Below are 12,776 nucleotides of genomic sequence, written 5' to 3' on the forward strand. Positions count from 1 at the left end.
ACTAGAGACGGGTTTATTTTTATTTACAACGCGGAGATATCAACACGTTTTGGGCAGATAACCTTGGTGCACCATGCAACAGAAAATTACACCAATAGTTAGCATGACTACTACGGGTCGCTGTATGTGTCATATTCTTACTGTCACGTACTAAGTCATTCAGAGAATCAAATGAAATTACAAGTTGCCTTCCTTGTTTTAGTCATAATGCAATAGTGTACAAGGTGCACTGTTCTCCAAGCAGCGATTTCAGTCAGGGGTTAATTATTTCGCCTTATTCAGATCCTATAATTCCTTAGTTAGGAGTGGCGTCTTTAAGAGGGAAATCGAAAGAAATTGCACCTAAAAGGGCAGTACCGAAGGAATAGACAAAATGCACATAAAAGAGCAGTACCGAAAGAAAAAGAAGAAACACTTCAATCGTATGCTTTCGACTCGAGTGATAGGATACGGGTGTTTGATCAAAATATATATACAGTACATGACATTACATAATATTTACATCTCTAGATATGGTATAAATGCTACACGCAACTTGATCCGGTGATAAGAAGAGTGAAAACTCGTAAAGAGTTCACGGCATGACATGATCTGGTCACCGGTAGACGGTCATCTTCAGATGAGAAGGGTCTGTACTAATCGCCTTCTTGTGGACAACCAGGTACAGGAAACTGACCCCAGTATTGTACTTCCGGGTCATGCATTGCGCACTTCCGTTCGTGAAAGCTTGTGGTGTCAGAATCGCATGGACGGACGCTCTGTGATCTATCTTCCTTTGTCCTGGGATACGCCGGTTTCTATTGTTCCAATCGTCGAGACCTTTCAGGTAAGAAGTGGTGACGACTATCTTTATCAAATTGTGCAACGATGTCGAAGCTGGAAGACACAAGTCGCGGTTTTGCGGTGGTTTTAGCGTTTTGTTTTGTCAAGATAAGACTTAGAAGGGTGTTTCTCAAGTCTTTCACGTTGGAAAACCGACACTAACATGACTAAAGTGACGCGCGAGCGGCGAGGGACATCATCATGTCGCCGCCGCCGCCGCGCCCGCCATCTTGGATGTTTACGCATGTTGCAAATCGCTCGTGGGCGCCTTTTACGGAGTTTGTGTGAGTAAATAAGCTGACTGAAATGAAATTTTGACAAGAAAATTGACTGTATGGGACTGTATTTTGAAAAACGCTGCCCAAGACCGACTGGAAGTGTATCGCGATCGAAGTGATGACTCGTCTGGAAACGGCAAGTACTTCACCGGCTTAGAAGTTAGAGTTTAGCTGCCGGAAAATACTTTTAAAGTAATATCTAAATGAATCTGAATAATACGTGATAAAATAACTAGTCATTTAGGGTTTAAATGTCGTTAAATGGGAGGACGAAATGTCCATGATGAGGACGAAAGGACCAGGGGACGAACGGGTCAGGGGGCGAAAAGACCTGTTACCGGGTGTTGTAGGGTCTACCGGATCAGTTTGAATTTGAGAAACAAACTTCAAATCGCTCAATGTACTGTGGTTTTACTGTATAAGAAGAGACATAAAATCTGGACGGAATGGTTTTGTGTATGCAACAGTTAATTTTTGGCTACAAAGACACAAAGAATTTGTGTAACGTATGCAGAAAACCCCTAATCGGATCCTCACATCTGGTTTCAATCAGCGTCTGCTGACTGGGTGGTCTGGTGTTGTTTTGTTAGGGGCGGTTCACTAACTGCTGCAGTGATGCTTTGTTGTGAAGAAAACTTCAACACTTACTGACTGGTGTATCTTATCAGTAAATATTATGTGGGACGGACCAAAAACAAGAATGTTCGGATAATGTTACAATTTGGAACGTTGGCAGACCATATGTTTGTATAAGCTAGTTCGGGGGTGCTACCACGAATGTGCAGTGTCATTGGGGACCCATCTGGGCGTTGTTATGCAAATCGAGACAAAGTCGAGACGAGAACTGTCTACAAGCTGTGAGCCTTGACCTTTGACACTGCACATGCGTAGTAGCAACCCTGAACTACCTTATACAATAGATGGTTGTATGCTTTAGAAATGAATGAATGTGTGTGTTTGTGTGGGTGTATTTGTATGTGTGAGTGTGAGTGTGTGTGTGTGTGTGTGTGTGAGTTTCGCTGTAGTTTGTTTGTTGTGTGTATGTATGCCAGTGTGTCTGTCTGTTTGCGTGCGTGTGTATGCAGCTGTGAGTGTGTCCGTGTGTGTGTGACATTGTACCAGGTCTGTCAGATTCTTTACCTTGCTGTTATCATCTAACCTCCAATCAGATCTTCTAGTGCCTCTGTCCTCGACTGCATAAAGATTTACCAGTGAAAGATCTGATAATTGATATTTGTCATTATGGCAGTCACATGTCTCCAAGCAGATGCAATGGTGTCCGTTGTATCATTCCCTGTGATGAAAACTTTCAATGGATTCAAATCATTCAATTTCATTTTTAATTTGGTCATTTACTCTATTTTCTTTTCACTATTATAACAGAAGTGTCTCCATGGCTACTACAAAGAGCTGCCACAGTGACGTCACCAAAAGTAGGGTACGAGGGATTGCCAACACTCTGCCATGGTGTGAGGAGTGCAGCAAGCAGTTCAGTACACCAGGTTATCTGAAGATACACTTGCAGACTCACACAGGGGAGAAACCCTACAAGTGTGAGGAGTGCAGCAGGCAGTTCAGTGCACCAAGTAAACTGAAGGGACACTTGCGGACTCACACAGGGGAGAAACCCTACAGGTGTGAGGAGTGCAGCAAGCAGTTCAGTACACCAGGTAATCTGAAGATACACTTGCAGACTCACACAGGGGAGAAACCCTACAAGTGTGAGGAGTGCAGCAAGCAGTTCAGTACACTAAGTAATCTAAAGAGACACATGGGGACTCACACAGGGGACAAACCTTACAAGTGTGAGGAGTGCAACAAGCAGTTCAGTATACTTAGTAATCTAAAGAGACACATGCGGACTCACACAGGGGACAAACCTTACAAGTGTGAGGAGTGCAGCAGGCAGTTCAGTGAGCTGGGTCATCTGAAGACTCATATCCAAACTCATACTGGGGAGAAACCCTACAGGTGTGAGGAGTGCAGCAGACAGTTCAGTGAGCTGGGTAATCTGAAGAGACACATGCGAACTCACACAGGAGAGAAACCCTACAAGTGTGAGGAGTGCAGCAGGCAATTCAGTGAGCTGGGTAGTCTAAAGAATCACATGCGGACTCACACAGGAGAGAAACCCTACAAGTGTGAGGAGTGCAGCAGGCAGTTCAATGAGCTGGGTGGTCTAAAGAGACACATGCGGACTCACACGGGGGACAAACCTTACAAGTGTGAGGAGTGCAGCAGGCAGTTCAGTGAGCTGGGTCATCTGAAGACTCATATCCAAACTCATACTGCGGAGAAACCCTACAGGTGTGAGGAGTGCAGCAGACAGTTCAGTGAACTGGGTAATCTGAAGAGACACATGCGGACTCACACAGGAGAGAAACCCTACAAGTGTGAGGAGTGCAGCAGGCAGTTCAGTGAGCTGGGTCATCTGAAAAACCACATGCGGATTCACACTGGAGAGAAACCCTACAGCTGTGAGGAGTGCAGCAGGCAGTTTAGTGAGCTGGGTAGTCTGAAGAGACACAAGCGGACTCACACAGTGAGCTGGGTAGTCTGAGGAAACACAAGCGGACTCACACAAGGAAGTCGTACCAGTGTCTCAAACAGTTCAGTAGGCTGTATACTCTGAAGACGAACACGAAAGAACGAATGACGAGGATTTTATTTTTGGCCCGTCTCCTTGTCTGATAGAAGACAAACAATCATTAGGCTTACATTCAGTTGTGTTCAAAAGGTAATATCCCATAAAAAGTCACCATTTTTTTTAAAGATAATGATGTGAGTCTTAAGATGAACATTGTTTGTTTTTTCATTACGTTGTTTTTATCATTCAGATTATCATAGTTAGTTTCACTTATGTTGCTTGGATCTGCCTTGGACGTACTTTTAATTGTTTATTGTCTATGTTTCAGACAGTGTAGCATTTTGATATTGTAGCTGAATATGTAGTAGGTGCAAGCTTGCAAACTTATTTTGATGTTTATTAACGTAGATTATTTTTTAGGTTTCTCATATGTTCTTATATCGAGAAGAGTAGGGGTGACCCGGTGTGCTTGCCCTAAAACACGAGAGGTGGCGAAGCCACATTGCACTACTACTAGTTACTAGAAAAAGGCATCATGCAATATGCTTCACCTCAATTGAGGATGACTGCATTACTTTTTACTTTTATATGTTCTGGTATGTATTGTAGATGTATATATAGTAGGTACAAGCTTACAAACGGATTTTTCTTGTTTATTCACACAGAATATCTGTAGTTTTCTTATATGTTCTTGTTAAGTAAAAATAAAAGTTTTGTTATAACACTATCTATTCCCCGTATCATAGTATCACCGTTATTTTACTACTAACTTTATTTTGATTGTTACAACTTACTGCTAGTTGACTTCTGTTCAGGAGCTGTAGAGATGATAGGCGCAGGGTTATGTTTATTTAGGTTACTTCTGATGCGTTTCTTTTAAAATTACAGTTACTGTTGCATATGTTTATGTTATTTAGTTTGTTACAGTTCACTTGCAATAAAGTTTTGTGCTGAAATACTGGGAACTCACTTGTTGATTAGAAACGCTTTACCTTTACTATTGTCTACATTAACGCGTTTTTGGGAAATGACCTTAGTACATCGTGGAAAAGGGAAAATTACAGTAATCCTACACATGATGGCTGAGGGTAGCGGATACGTCAGTCACTAAAATCAACTGAAAAATTTATAACAAACAAAAAATTAACGTAATTTGCCATCCTTGTTTGAGTCATAACGGAATGGTACTCAAGGCGACCTACTCTCCAAGCTAAGGTTTACCTTGATGATATTTCAATCTAGATGGAATAGTTTTGTTTGTGCCAGAAGTTGACCCTTTGGCCCCAAAGACACAACGGAATTGTGTTACGTATGTTTGAAACCCCCACCCGGATCCTCACATCTGGTTTCAATCAGTGCCTGTTGACTGCGTGGTCTGGTGTGTCGGGGGCGGTTCACTAACTGCCACAGTGATGATTCCGAGTAAATACTACTCGGATGGACTAAACAGGCATGTGAGGATACTAGTATAGCGCAGCACTATGTTATAAATTAATACAGGAACATTGGCGAAGATGGGAACGTTGGAAGATAATGACTTTATGGCTTTAAAATCACTGGTGTCCTTTTGTTGGGGGCGGTTCACTAACTGCTACAGTGTTGATTTCCCTGTATACTTCGCACATAATTCCTATTTATTATGACACTTAACAAACCATGTATTACGAGCTCCATATCTGCATACTTCTACAATAGACCGATCCTGTCGAACACCATATCGAACGAATAGAAGACCCATAGAGCCCCCTGTTCTATTCAGAACACCTCCGTCAAAAACAGCGTTGGCGGGGCAGGAATGGCACGTGTAAAGCAGGGTACGTATATCTGGGACAGGTTTTCCACTGTATTGGTTGAATGCATGCTCAGAACAAAAACGGATTTAAAAAGAAAATAGATCGGGCACTCAAGGAGAAGAAGCTTGTACCACATGCTGACTACTACAAAGTCCGCTAGCGCAGAGTTTCGTCTCTTCAGTTACTGGTGTGTGAAACTGGCTAACTTGAAAGTGAACAGGGAAGTAAAAGGATGCATTTTAATTCTTAGTTACTAAATACCATGCAGCTGTTATGCATGCATGCATACAGTGGGAACCCTGTCACAGATATATGAACCCTGTTTTACACGTGCATCGCCTGCTTCTCAGAAACTGGGCGCTGATGCCCACCGACAAGGGAAAGCTATGCGGCGCATACCGCTTTAACATTGACCGAAAACATTACGCTCTCACCGCAACTACATCTACTCCCTCCTTAAACAACTCTACCCGGTGGATACAGCCTTCAACAAAGAATACATAGCATTCTTATTTGGCCCGCTCTGAAAGGGTTTCAGTGCCATAAAAGCTAAACCGAAGTCAGTGGCATTATTTTCAAACTAGCCGCGGCGGCCATGTTTGGTCCGTCAAACCCTGTTTTTGACGGAGGTGTTCGAATCGAACAGGGGGCGTGGTCTATTGCATTAAGAAGCGAGAAGAAGTCGAACCTGTAAATAGTTGCAAGTATAGATTAGTCCTATTAGACATAGTAAGATATCACATTTCATTACGTTATATTATCAACACTGTATGTATTCCTTTGTTTATCACCATGACCTGTACTTAGCTTGTTTAAGCATAAATGTACAATGAAGGTCTTTCATTCATTCAATGATGCAGTCCACAGACAAATGTCACCTTTTTTTCTTTTTTTTTTTTAAATCAATTCATCAGAGCCTGATGTAGCCATCGATTTACGAAGAAAGGCGGCTCAATTGTTACTGTATCAGCATCTCTTCACCCTAGGAGACGAAAGGGTTACGAAGGCTCCCTGGGAAATTCCCCACCCCATTTAGACCGGGACGTTTTGAGCCACTCACACCCTACTCTTTTTCGAAAGGTGCGGTGGGACAAATTTTTATTGATTCTATTTTCTCGTTACAGAAGCGACTTGATGGCGACAACAAAGAGTGATGACGTCAGCAGCGGTTCGGGTGGAGGATTTGCCAACAACCCTCATCGGTGTGAGGAGTGCGGCAAGCAGTTCAGTACCCCAGGTAATCTGAAGAGACACATGCAGACTCACACAGGGGAGAACCCCTACAGGTGTGAGGATTGCAGCAGGCAGTTCAGTCAACTGGGTAATCTGAAAAGCCACATGCGGACTCACACAGGTGAGAAACCATATAAGTGTGAGGAGTGCAGCAGGCAGTTCAGTGAGCTGGGTAGTCTGAAAAAACACATGCGGACTCACACAGGGGAGAAACCCTACATGTGTGAGGAATGCAGCAGGCAGTTCAGGGAGTTGCGTAATTTTAAGGCTCACATTCGGACACACACAGGGGAAAAACCCTACCGGTGTGAGGAGTGCAGCAAGCAGTTCAGTGAGAAGGGTAGTCTGAATAAACATATACGGACTCACACAGGAGAGAAGCCTTACAAGTGTGAGGAGTGCAGCAAGCAGTTCAGTGAGTTGGGTAGTCTGAAGAATCACATGCGGACTCACACAGGTGAGAAACCTTACAGGTGTGAGGAGTGCAGCAAGAGGTTCAGTCGACTGGTTTATCGGAAGAGACACATGCAGACTCATGCAAAAAAGTATGAGGCATACAACAATGTAACAGGCAGTTCAGTAAATTAAATGCTCTGAAGGGACATAAGAGAAGAACACACTTGTAAGAAATTAGTTGCAAAGAATGAGAAGAAGCCTTTTATTGGCCTGTCTGATATATGACAAAGAGTCATTTTAGGATCACATCCAGGTGTGTTAAAAAGGCAAAGCCCCCAATAAAGGCTCCATTATTTTATTTTAGAAGATTTTGACTTAAGTCAAACCTCGTTTAGTTCGTCCTCTTATAATCTAGTTTGCTGTTAAGTCTGTTTTGTTTGTCACATTATGATACTCTGACGACAAGACTTGCTGTCTTTGGCTCCCCTTGTTTATTCATTAGATGATATTTATTCCTTTATTTTGCGGATAGCTTTTGCGATTTCAAATGTTACGGTCTATGTTAAACGTTAGAGGCTAGACCTACAAGTTGAGTTCTGTTATGTTTCCTCGTTTGTTTCGTTTTTTTTATAGAGCAGCCTGCTGTTTCGTTAGTCACATTTTCATACTCTAATGACACGACTTGCTGTCTTTGGGTACCCTTGTTTATTCCTTATATAATAGCACCACTGTTATTTTGCTCATAGCTTTTTCGATTATTTTCATTTGTTACATTCTATGTTGAACGTTTGGAGATTAGACTTTGGTTTCCCTTATGTTAGCTGTAGAGATGATAGGCGAAAGGTTATGTTTGTTTATGGCCCTTCTGTTACATTTCTTTATCTCATTTATTCTGTTACAGTTCAGGTTTGTAGCATTTCAGACCTACCAGTAGCATTTTGTTGTTGTAGCTGAAGATATAGCAGATATAAGCTAACAAGCTTATGTCGATGTTTATGAATGTACAGTATTTTTATAGGATTACTAGTATATTTTCTTGTTTATTCAGCTTTAAGAAAATTTAAAAAAAGTTCTTGCCATAACGCTATATCAATTCCGTATGTCATAGTATCGCTGTTATTTTTCTTTTGTCTTTTTCAGTTATATTATTTGTTACTACCTACTATCTGATTTCTATTATGGTAGCTGTAGAGATGATAGGAACAGTGTTGTGTTCCTTAAGTTCCGATCTATTTACATATAAATATGCTATTTGTTTTGTTACAATTCAGTTACAATAAAGATTTTTTGTGATAACACAAGAAGAAATCAGCTTATTTATTAGAGACGTGTATACTTTTGTTTACAACGCCTAGATATAAACACGTTTTTGCAGATTACCTTGATACACCTTGCTAAAGGAAATCTCATCAACTGTAGACATGATTTCCAAGCGGCGCTGGTATGTCAACTAATTATTGTCAGTTCTTATTTTAACCTCCTTGGGTTAACGCTTATTAAGAACCTTAACAAAAGTCATATGTCATTTTTATAAGAGACATTACGAAATAGTGCCAAAAGTACACTTTCCATAAATAGTCGGCATTTTTACATTTGTAGATGTAGTAGTATAAAGGTGACGTGTGCAACTTGATCCTGTAATGTGAGTGAAAACTCGTAAAGAGTACACGGCATGACATGATGTGGTCATCGTTAGACGGTCATCTTCAGCTTATGGTGGGTAATCAGGTACACGAGATGCAACAAAAGCTACGTATAGTGTGATAAAAATGGCAGAATCTAAATTGGATCCATATGTGTTTGTGTACTGTAACGGCCATGATATAATAAGTTCATTGCAAATTCATGCCCGAAGGCTAAATGCAAATAACACACATAAAAGAACAGAGTACAAAATGGGTATAATAGATGCTTATCTGAATTATACAAACGTAATTGCCTATAACTAGTGAAGAGTTTGGCTTCTCTTTTGTATGTAAGCAATGGAAGACGTAATTTCCCACCTTTTCTATAATTTGTGGGTTTTTGGTGGTTAAAAGAAGAATAGTCTTTTCTTTGTCTGTAAGCTTATGGAAATTCGGATAGATCTTAGTTGTCTGAAACTCGTTTCGTGTATTATCATGAAATGAACAGTTTGAAATAAAGTGTATTTCGTCTTCCACGGCATTTGTACTGCAATACTTACAAAATCTTTCGTATATAGGTAATTTTCTATACCGGCCCCTCTCTATTTCAAGAGGATGAGCACTAACTCTAATTTTGCGAATGTCTGAGCGCAGATCAAAATCTGCAAAATCAAGATAACTCTATGTTGTACATGGTTTTACATGTTGCATAGAATCTTAACTTAACGCTGTCGTTTACCAAGGTATGAAAAAATGATTGTATATATATATATATATATATATGTATATGTTAGTCTCCTTCTCCTTACATACGTAATAAGTGTCTAATATCTGATACTCTTAATCAGATCATATGGATGAGGGGCTCGCATAAATTACCTGTATGAGAAAGCCGTGATTGGCTGGTGAGAGTAGCCAATCAGAGAGTATCCCATTGTCAGCAGAACTGAGCTTTGAAGTTGTATTTGTCTAAGAGGGCAGTTGGTGGCTCCGGATTCCCAGGTACCTGTGTGTTAGTTGGAGCTTGTAGATTGTAATTTGTAGGCTGTGGAGTAGCTTAGTGTAGTTTGGCCTCTTATTTCGTCTTATCCCCTGTATAAGTCTAATGCCGGCAGATAGGATATTGTAAAGTAGAAAAGGTGAGATTTGGTTAACTTCTGTTAGGCACAATAACGGTGCGATCACAATCTATGTCGAACCTCGGTGTGTGTTGCCTTGTATATAATCCTACCATAGATTCGTAGATATAAAGATAGAGGAACTTTCACTTCATAGAGTACTAGTATTGCCGGCCCTCGCTTAACACTTAGTTTCATAAGGCCGCCTTGTGCCCTGGCGTGTTGTTGACTTCCTGTGCGTTCAAAAATAATTGCTGCCCTGCCGGTTCTGGACCTACCAAATTTGTGTGTTTGGGTAGGACAGAGGCAGATTCTATCGCATAAAATCCAAAGTATGGTGGCGTGGATTTTGCCCGTTTGGGTTAGGAAATTTGGTGCTTGAAACTAACCGATTGTCCGTTCTCTCTTTTCAATTATCGGTAGCAGCGCATATTAGCTGCTTATTTCTAATACCTCCCAGATTGTACGGACGGTTTCGTCTAAGTTTGGCTTTCTAGTTTTCCACCGGTCAATATCGTTCTAAATTGTTACTGTTCAAATGTTTGTGCGTTAGCAAAATGATCTACATAGAGAACTCGCGCTATTGTTATTCATTCATTATCTCCCCTGCGCTCTATTATCATCCCCCGGCCCCTCTATTTCTTTGTTCTGATTTTGCCACTTTGCTGTGAACTACCTTTTGTGACCACGGCCAGGAGAGAGACCCGTGAAATATGTGTCTGGAACGTCCCTTTTGTTTTCTGTGGTGCCAAATGTGCATCCACATTGTGACCTCTGACTTGTGGAATAGTGGCTGTTAATTTTAACGGGAACTTCCCTACTGTTGTTTTAGTAGTGGGCCGTAATTTGCATCAAAAGTTGTGACTTCTGACTGTGAACTGCCATATTGTTCTGGTTCCAAATATGTTGATCTGTTTTTATTGGCTTGTTTTGTAAATTTTCACGACCCCCGCCATCCCGACAATTAGCCAATGACAGCCGAGTTCCGAGTTATTAACACCCCTGGTCTTATGTAAATGTCATCAACTCAAACCAAGCACATTTCAGTTGTCGATTCGACTTTGTTCCGTACATCTAAATCTAATGGGGCGGTCGCTACGGGGGGAACAGGTTCCGACGCAGGTGAGATTTGTCGAGTCGACCCAACATTTCCCACATTGGGCAAGCTCAATTCAAGACGTACAAAATAGGAGAGAAACCAAGCCCAAGCTAGTCCTGTGTAAGAATTTTGTGGCACACTGTGAGGCCCCAAATCACCGACTATCGGCGAGAGACCGGATTTTCCGGCAAAGTCACCTAAACTGCTTCAAAGCTGATTGGAATAGTGATGTATACTGCGCACTTTAACGGACTTAGGTGCTAAATGCGCTATGCTCAAAGCTGATGCTACATATGCATGTATAGAGTCTGTTTTATCTTAAAACATTCAATGTTTTATTTACGTTCAATGTAACTTACGAGCCATATCTTCGGTCGATCGGCTTCTTTTGGTAGTGGTTTGTAGCATCTGTGACACAGGTAGTTACATATATGAAAAACGGGCTTACAATATTCGACTTTGCCAATGTTCAAAGATGTTTACGTTGCTTCTATAAAACACTTAGTGAATTTGAATACAAGTATGCCTGTCGTCAACTCTTTCAGCTATCTGAACTCGTAAGAACTGAGATTTATCAAAAGAATACAATAATGGCAACAAAGCCACTTTAGGCTCTAGGTAGGGTCACATGCTACTGATTCTTTGTAACTGAACGGAGATGAATATGCAACTTAAGTCTTGATATAACAAAGTAGTGTGAAGTGTGGATGTCCTTTGGACGAGTACAAGAAAGCACGGCAATTACTGCACGTACTTCATCACAATAACAATGTGTGTGTGTGTGTGTGTGTGTGTGTGTGTGTGTGTAAGCGTATGTGCGCGCGCGCGTGTGTTTGTCTGTGCGCGCGCGCGTTTGTGTGTGTGTGTGTGCATTTCTAGTTTGTGCCAGGATTGTCATCAGATTCTTTAAAATGCTGTTTATATTATTATAGCCAATTCTCGAACTAGATATACAGTATTTATTATATGACTCCAAGCAGATGTAATGGATGCCATTATAACATCAGAATATTCTGATTTTATTCTATCATTCTCACTTCCTAGCCTTACAGAAGCGACTTGATGGCGACAACAAAGAGCTGCTATGATGACGTTTGCACAGGTTCGGTTGGGGAGCTTGCCAGCACTCTTCATCGGTGTGAGGAGTGCAGCAAGCAGTTCAGTACATCAAGTAATCTCAAGAACATACAGAACAATGTGCTGACTCACACAAGGGAAAAACCCTTAATGTGCGAGGTATGCAGCAGGCAATTTCATCAGCTGGGTGATTTGAAGACACACATGCGCACTCACAAAGGTGAGAAACCCTACAGGTGTGAGGAGTGCAGCAAGCAGTTCAGTAGACCAGGTCATCTGAAGACACACTTGCGAACTCACACGGGAGAGAAACCTCACAGTTGTGAGGAGTGCGGCAGACAGTTCAGTACACCAGGTAGTCTGAAGAGACACATGCGGACTCACACAGGGGACAAACCCTACAGATGTGAGGAGTGCAGCAGGCAGTTCAATGATCTGGGTAGTCTGAAGAAACACATGCGGACTCACACAGGGGAAAAACCATACAAGTGTGAGGAATGCAGAAGACAGTTTGGTGAGCTGGGTAGTCTGAAGAAACACATACGAATTCACACAGGGGAGAAACCATACAAGTGTGAGGAGTGCAGCAGGCAGTTCAGTAAGCTGGGTGATCTCAAAAACCACATGCGGACCCACACTGGGGAGAAACCCTACAAGTGTGAGAAGTGCAGCAGGCAGTTCAGTCAGTTGAGTAATCTGAAGAAACACATGCGAACTCACACAGGTGAGAAGCCCTTCAGGTGTGAGG

At 41.7% G+C, this 12,776-nt stretch overlaps 2 protein-coding genes across 2 annotated transcripts in view; both read left to right on the forward strand.

Moving 5' to 3' along the window:
* The window catches only part of LOC136427049 (zinc finger protein 208-like), a 28,548-nt gene that overhangs the window by 3,313 nt on the left and 12,459 nt on the right, over positions 1-12,776 (forward strand). Inside the window, exons 2-3 of the mRNA XM_066415767.1 lie at positions 2,484-3,657; positions 11,996-12,516. Of these exons, the coding sequence (XP_066271864.1) occupies positions 2,484-3,657; positions 11,996-12,516 (1,695 nt within the window). The remainder of the gene's footprint in view (positions 1-2,483; positions 3,658-11,995; positions 12,517-12,776) is intronic.
* Positions 651-8,391, forward strand: LOC136428938 (zinc finger protein 79-like). Its single transcript, XM_066418778.1, has 2 exons — positions 651-826; positions 6,605-8,391. The coding sequence occupies exon 2, from the start codon at positions 6,615-6,617 to the stop codon at positions 7,299-7,301; it is 687 nt and encodes a 228-aa protein (XP_066274875.1). The 5' UTR covers positions 651-826; positions 6,605-6,614; the 3' UTR covers positions 7,302-8,391.

This window comes from Branchiostoma lanceolatum, chromosome 2, assembly GCF_035083965.1.
Source record: "Branchiostoma lanceolatum isolate klBraLanc5 chromosome 2, klBraLanc5.hap2, whole genome shotgun sequence".
Taxonomy (NCBI): Eukaryota; Metazoa; Chordata; class Leptocardii; order Amphioxiformes; family Branchiostomatidae; genus Branchiostoma; species Branchiostoma lanceolatum.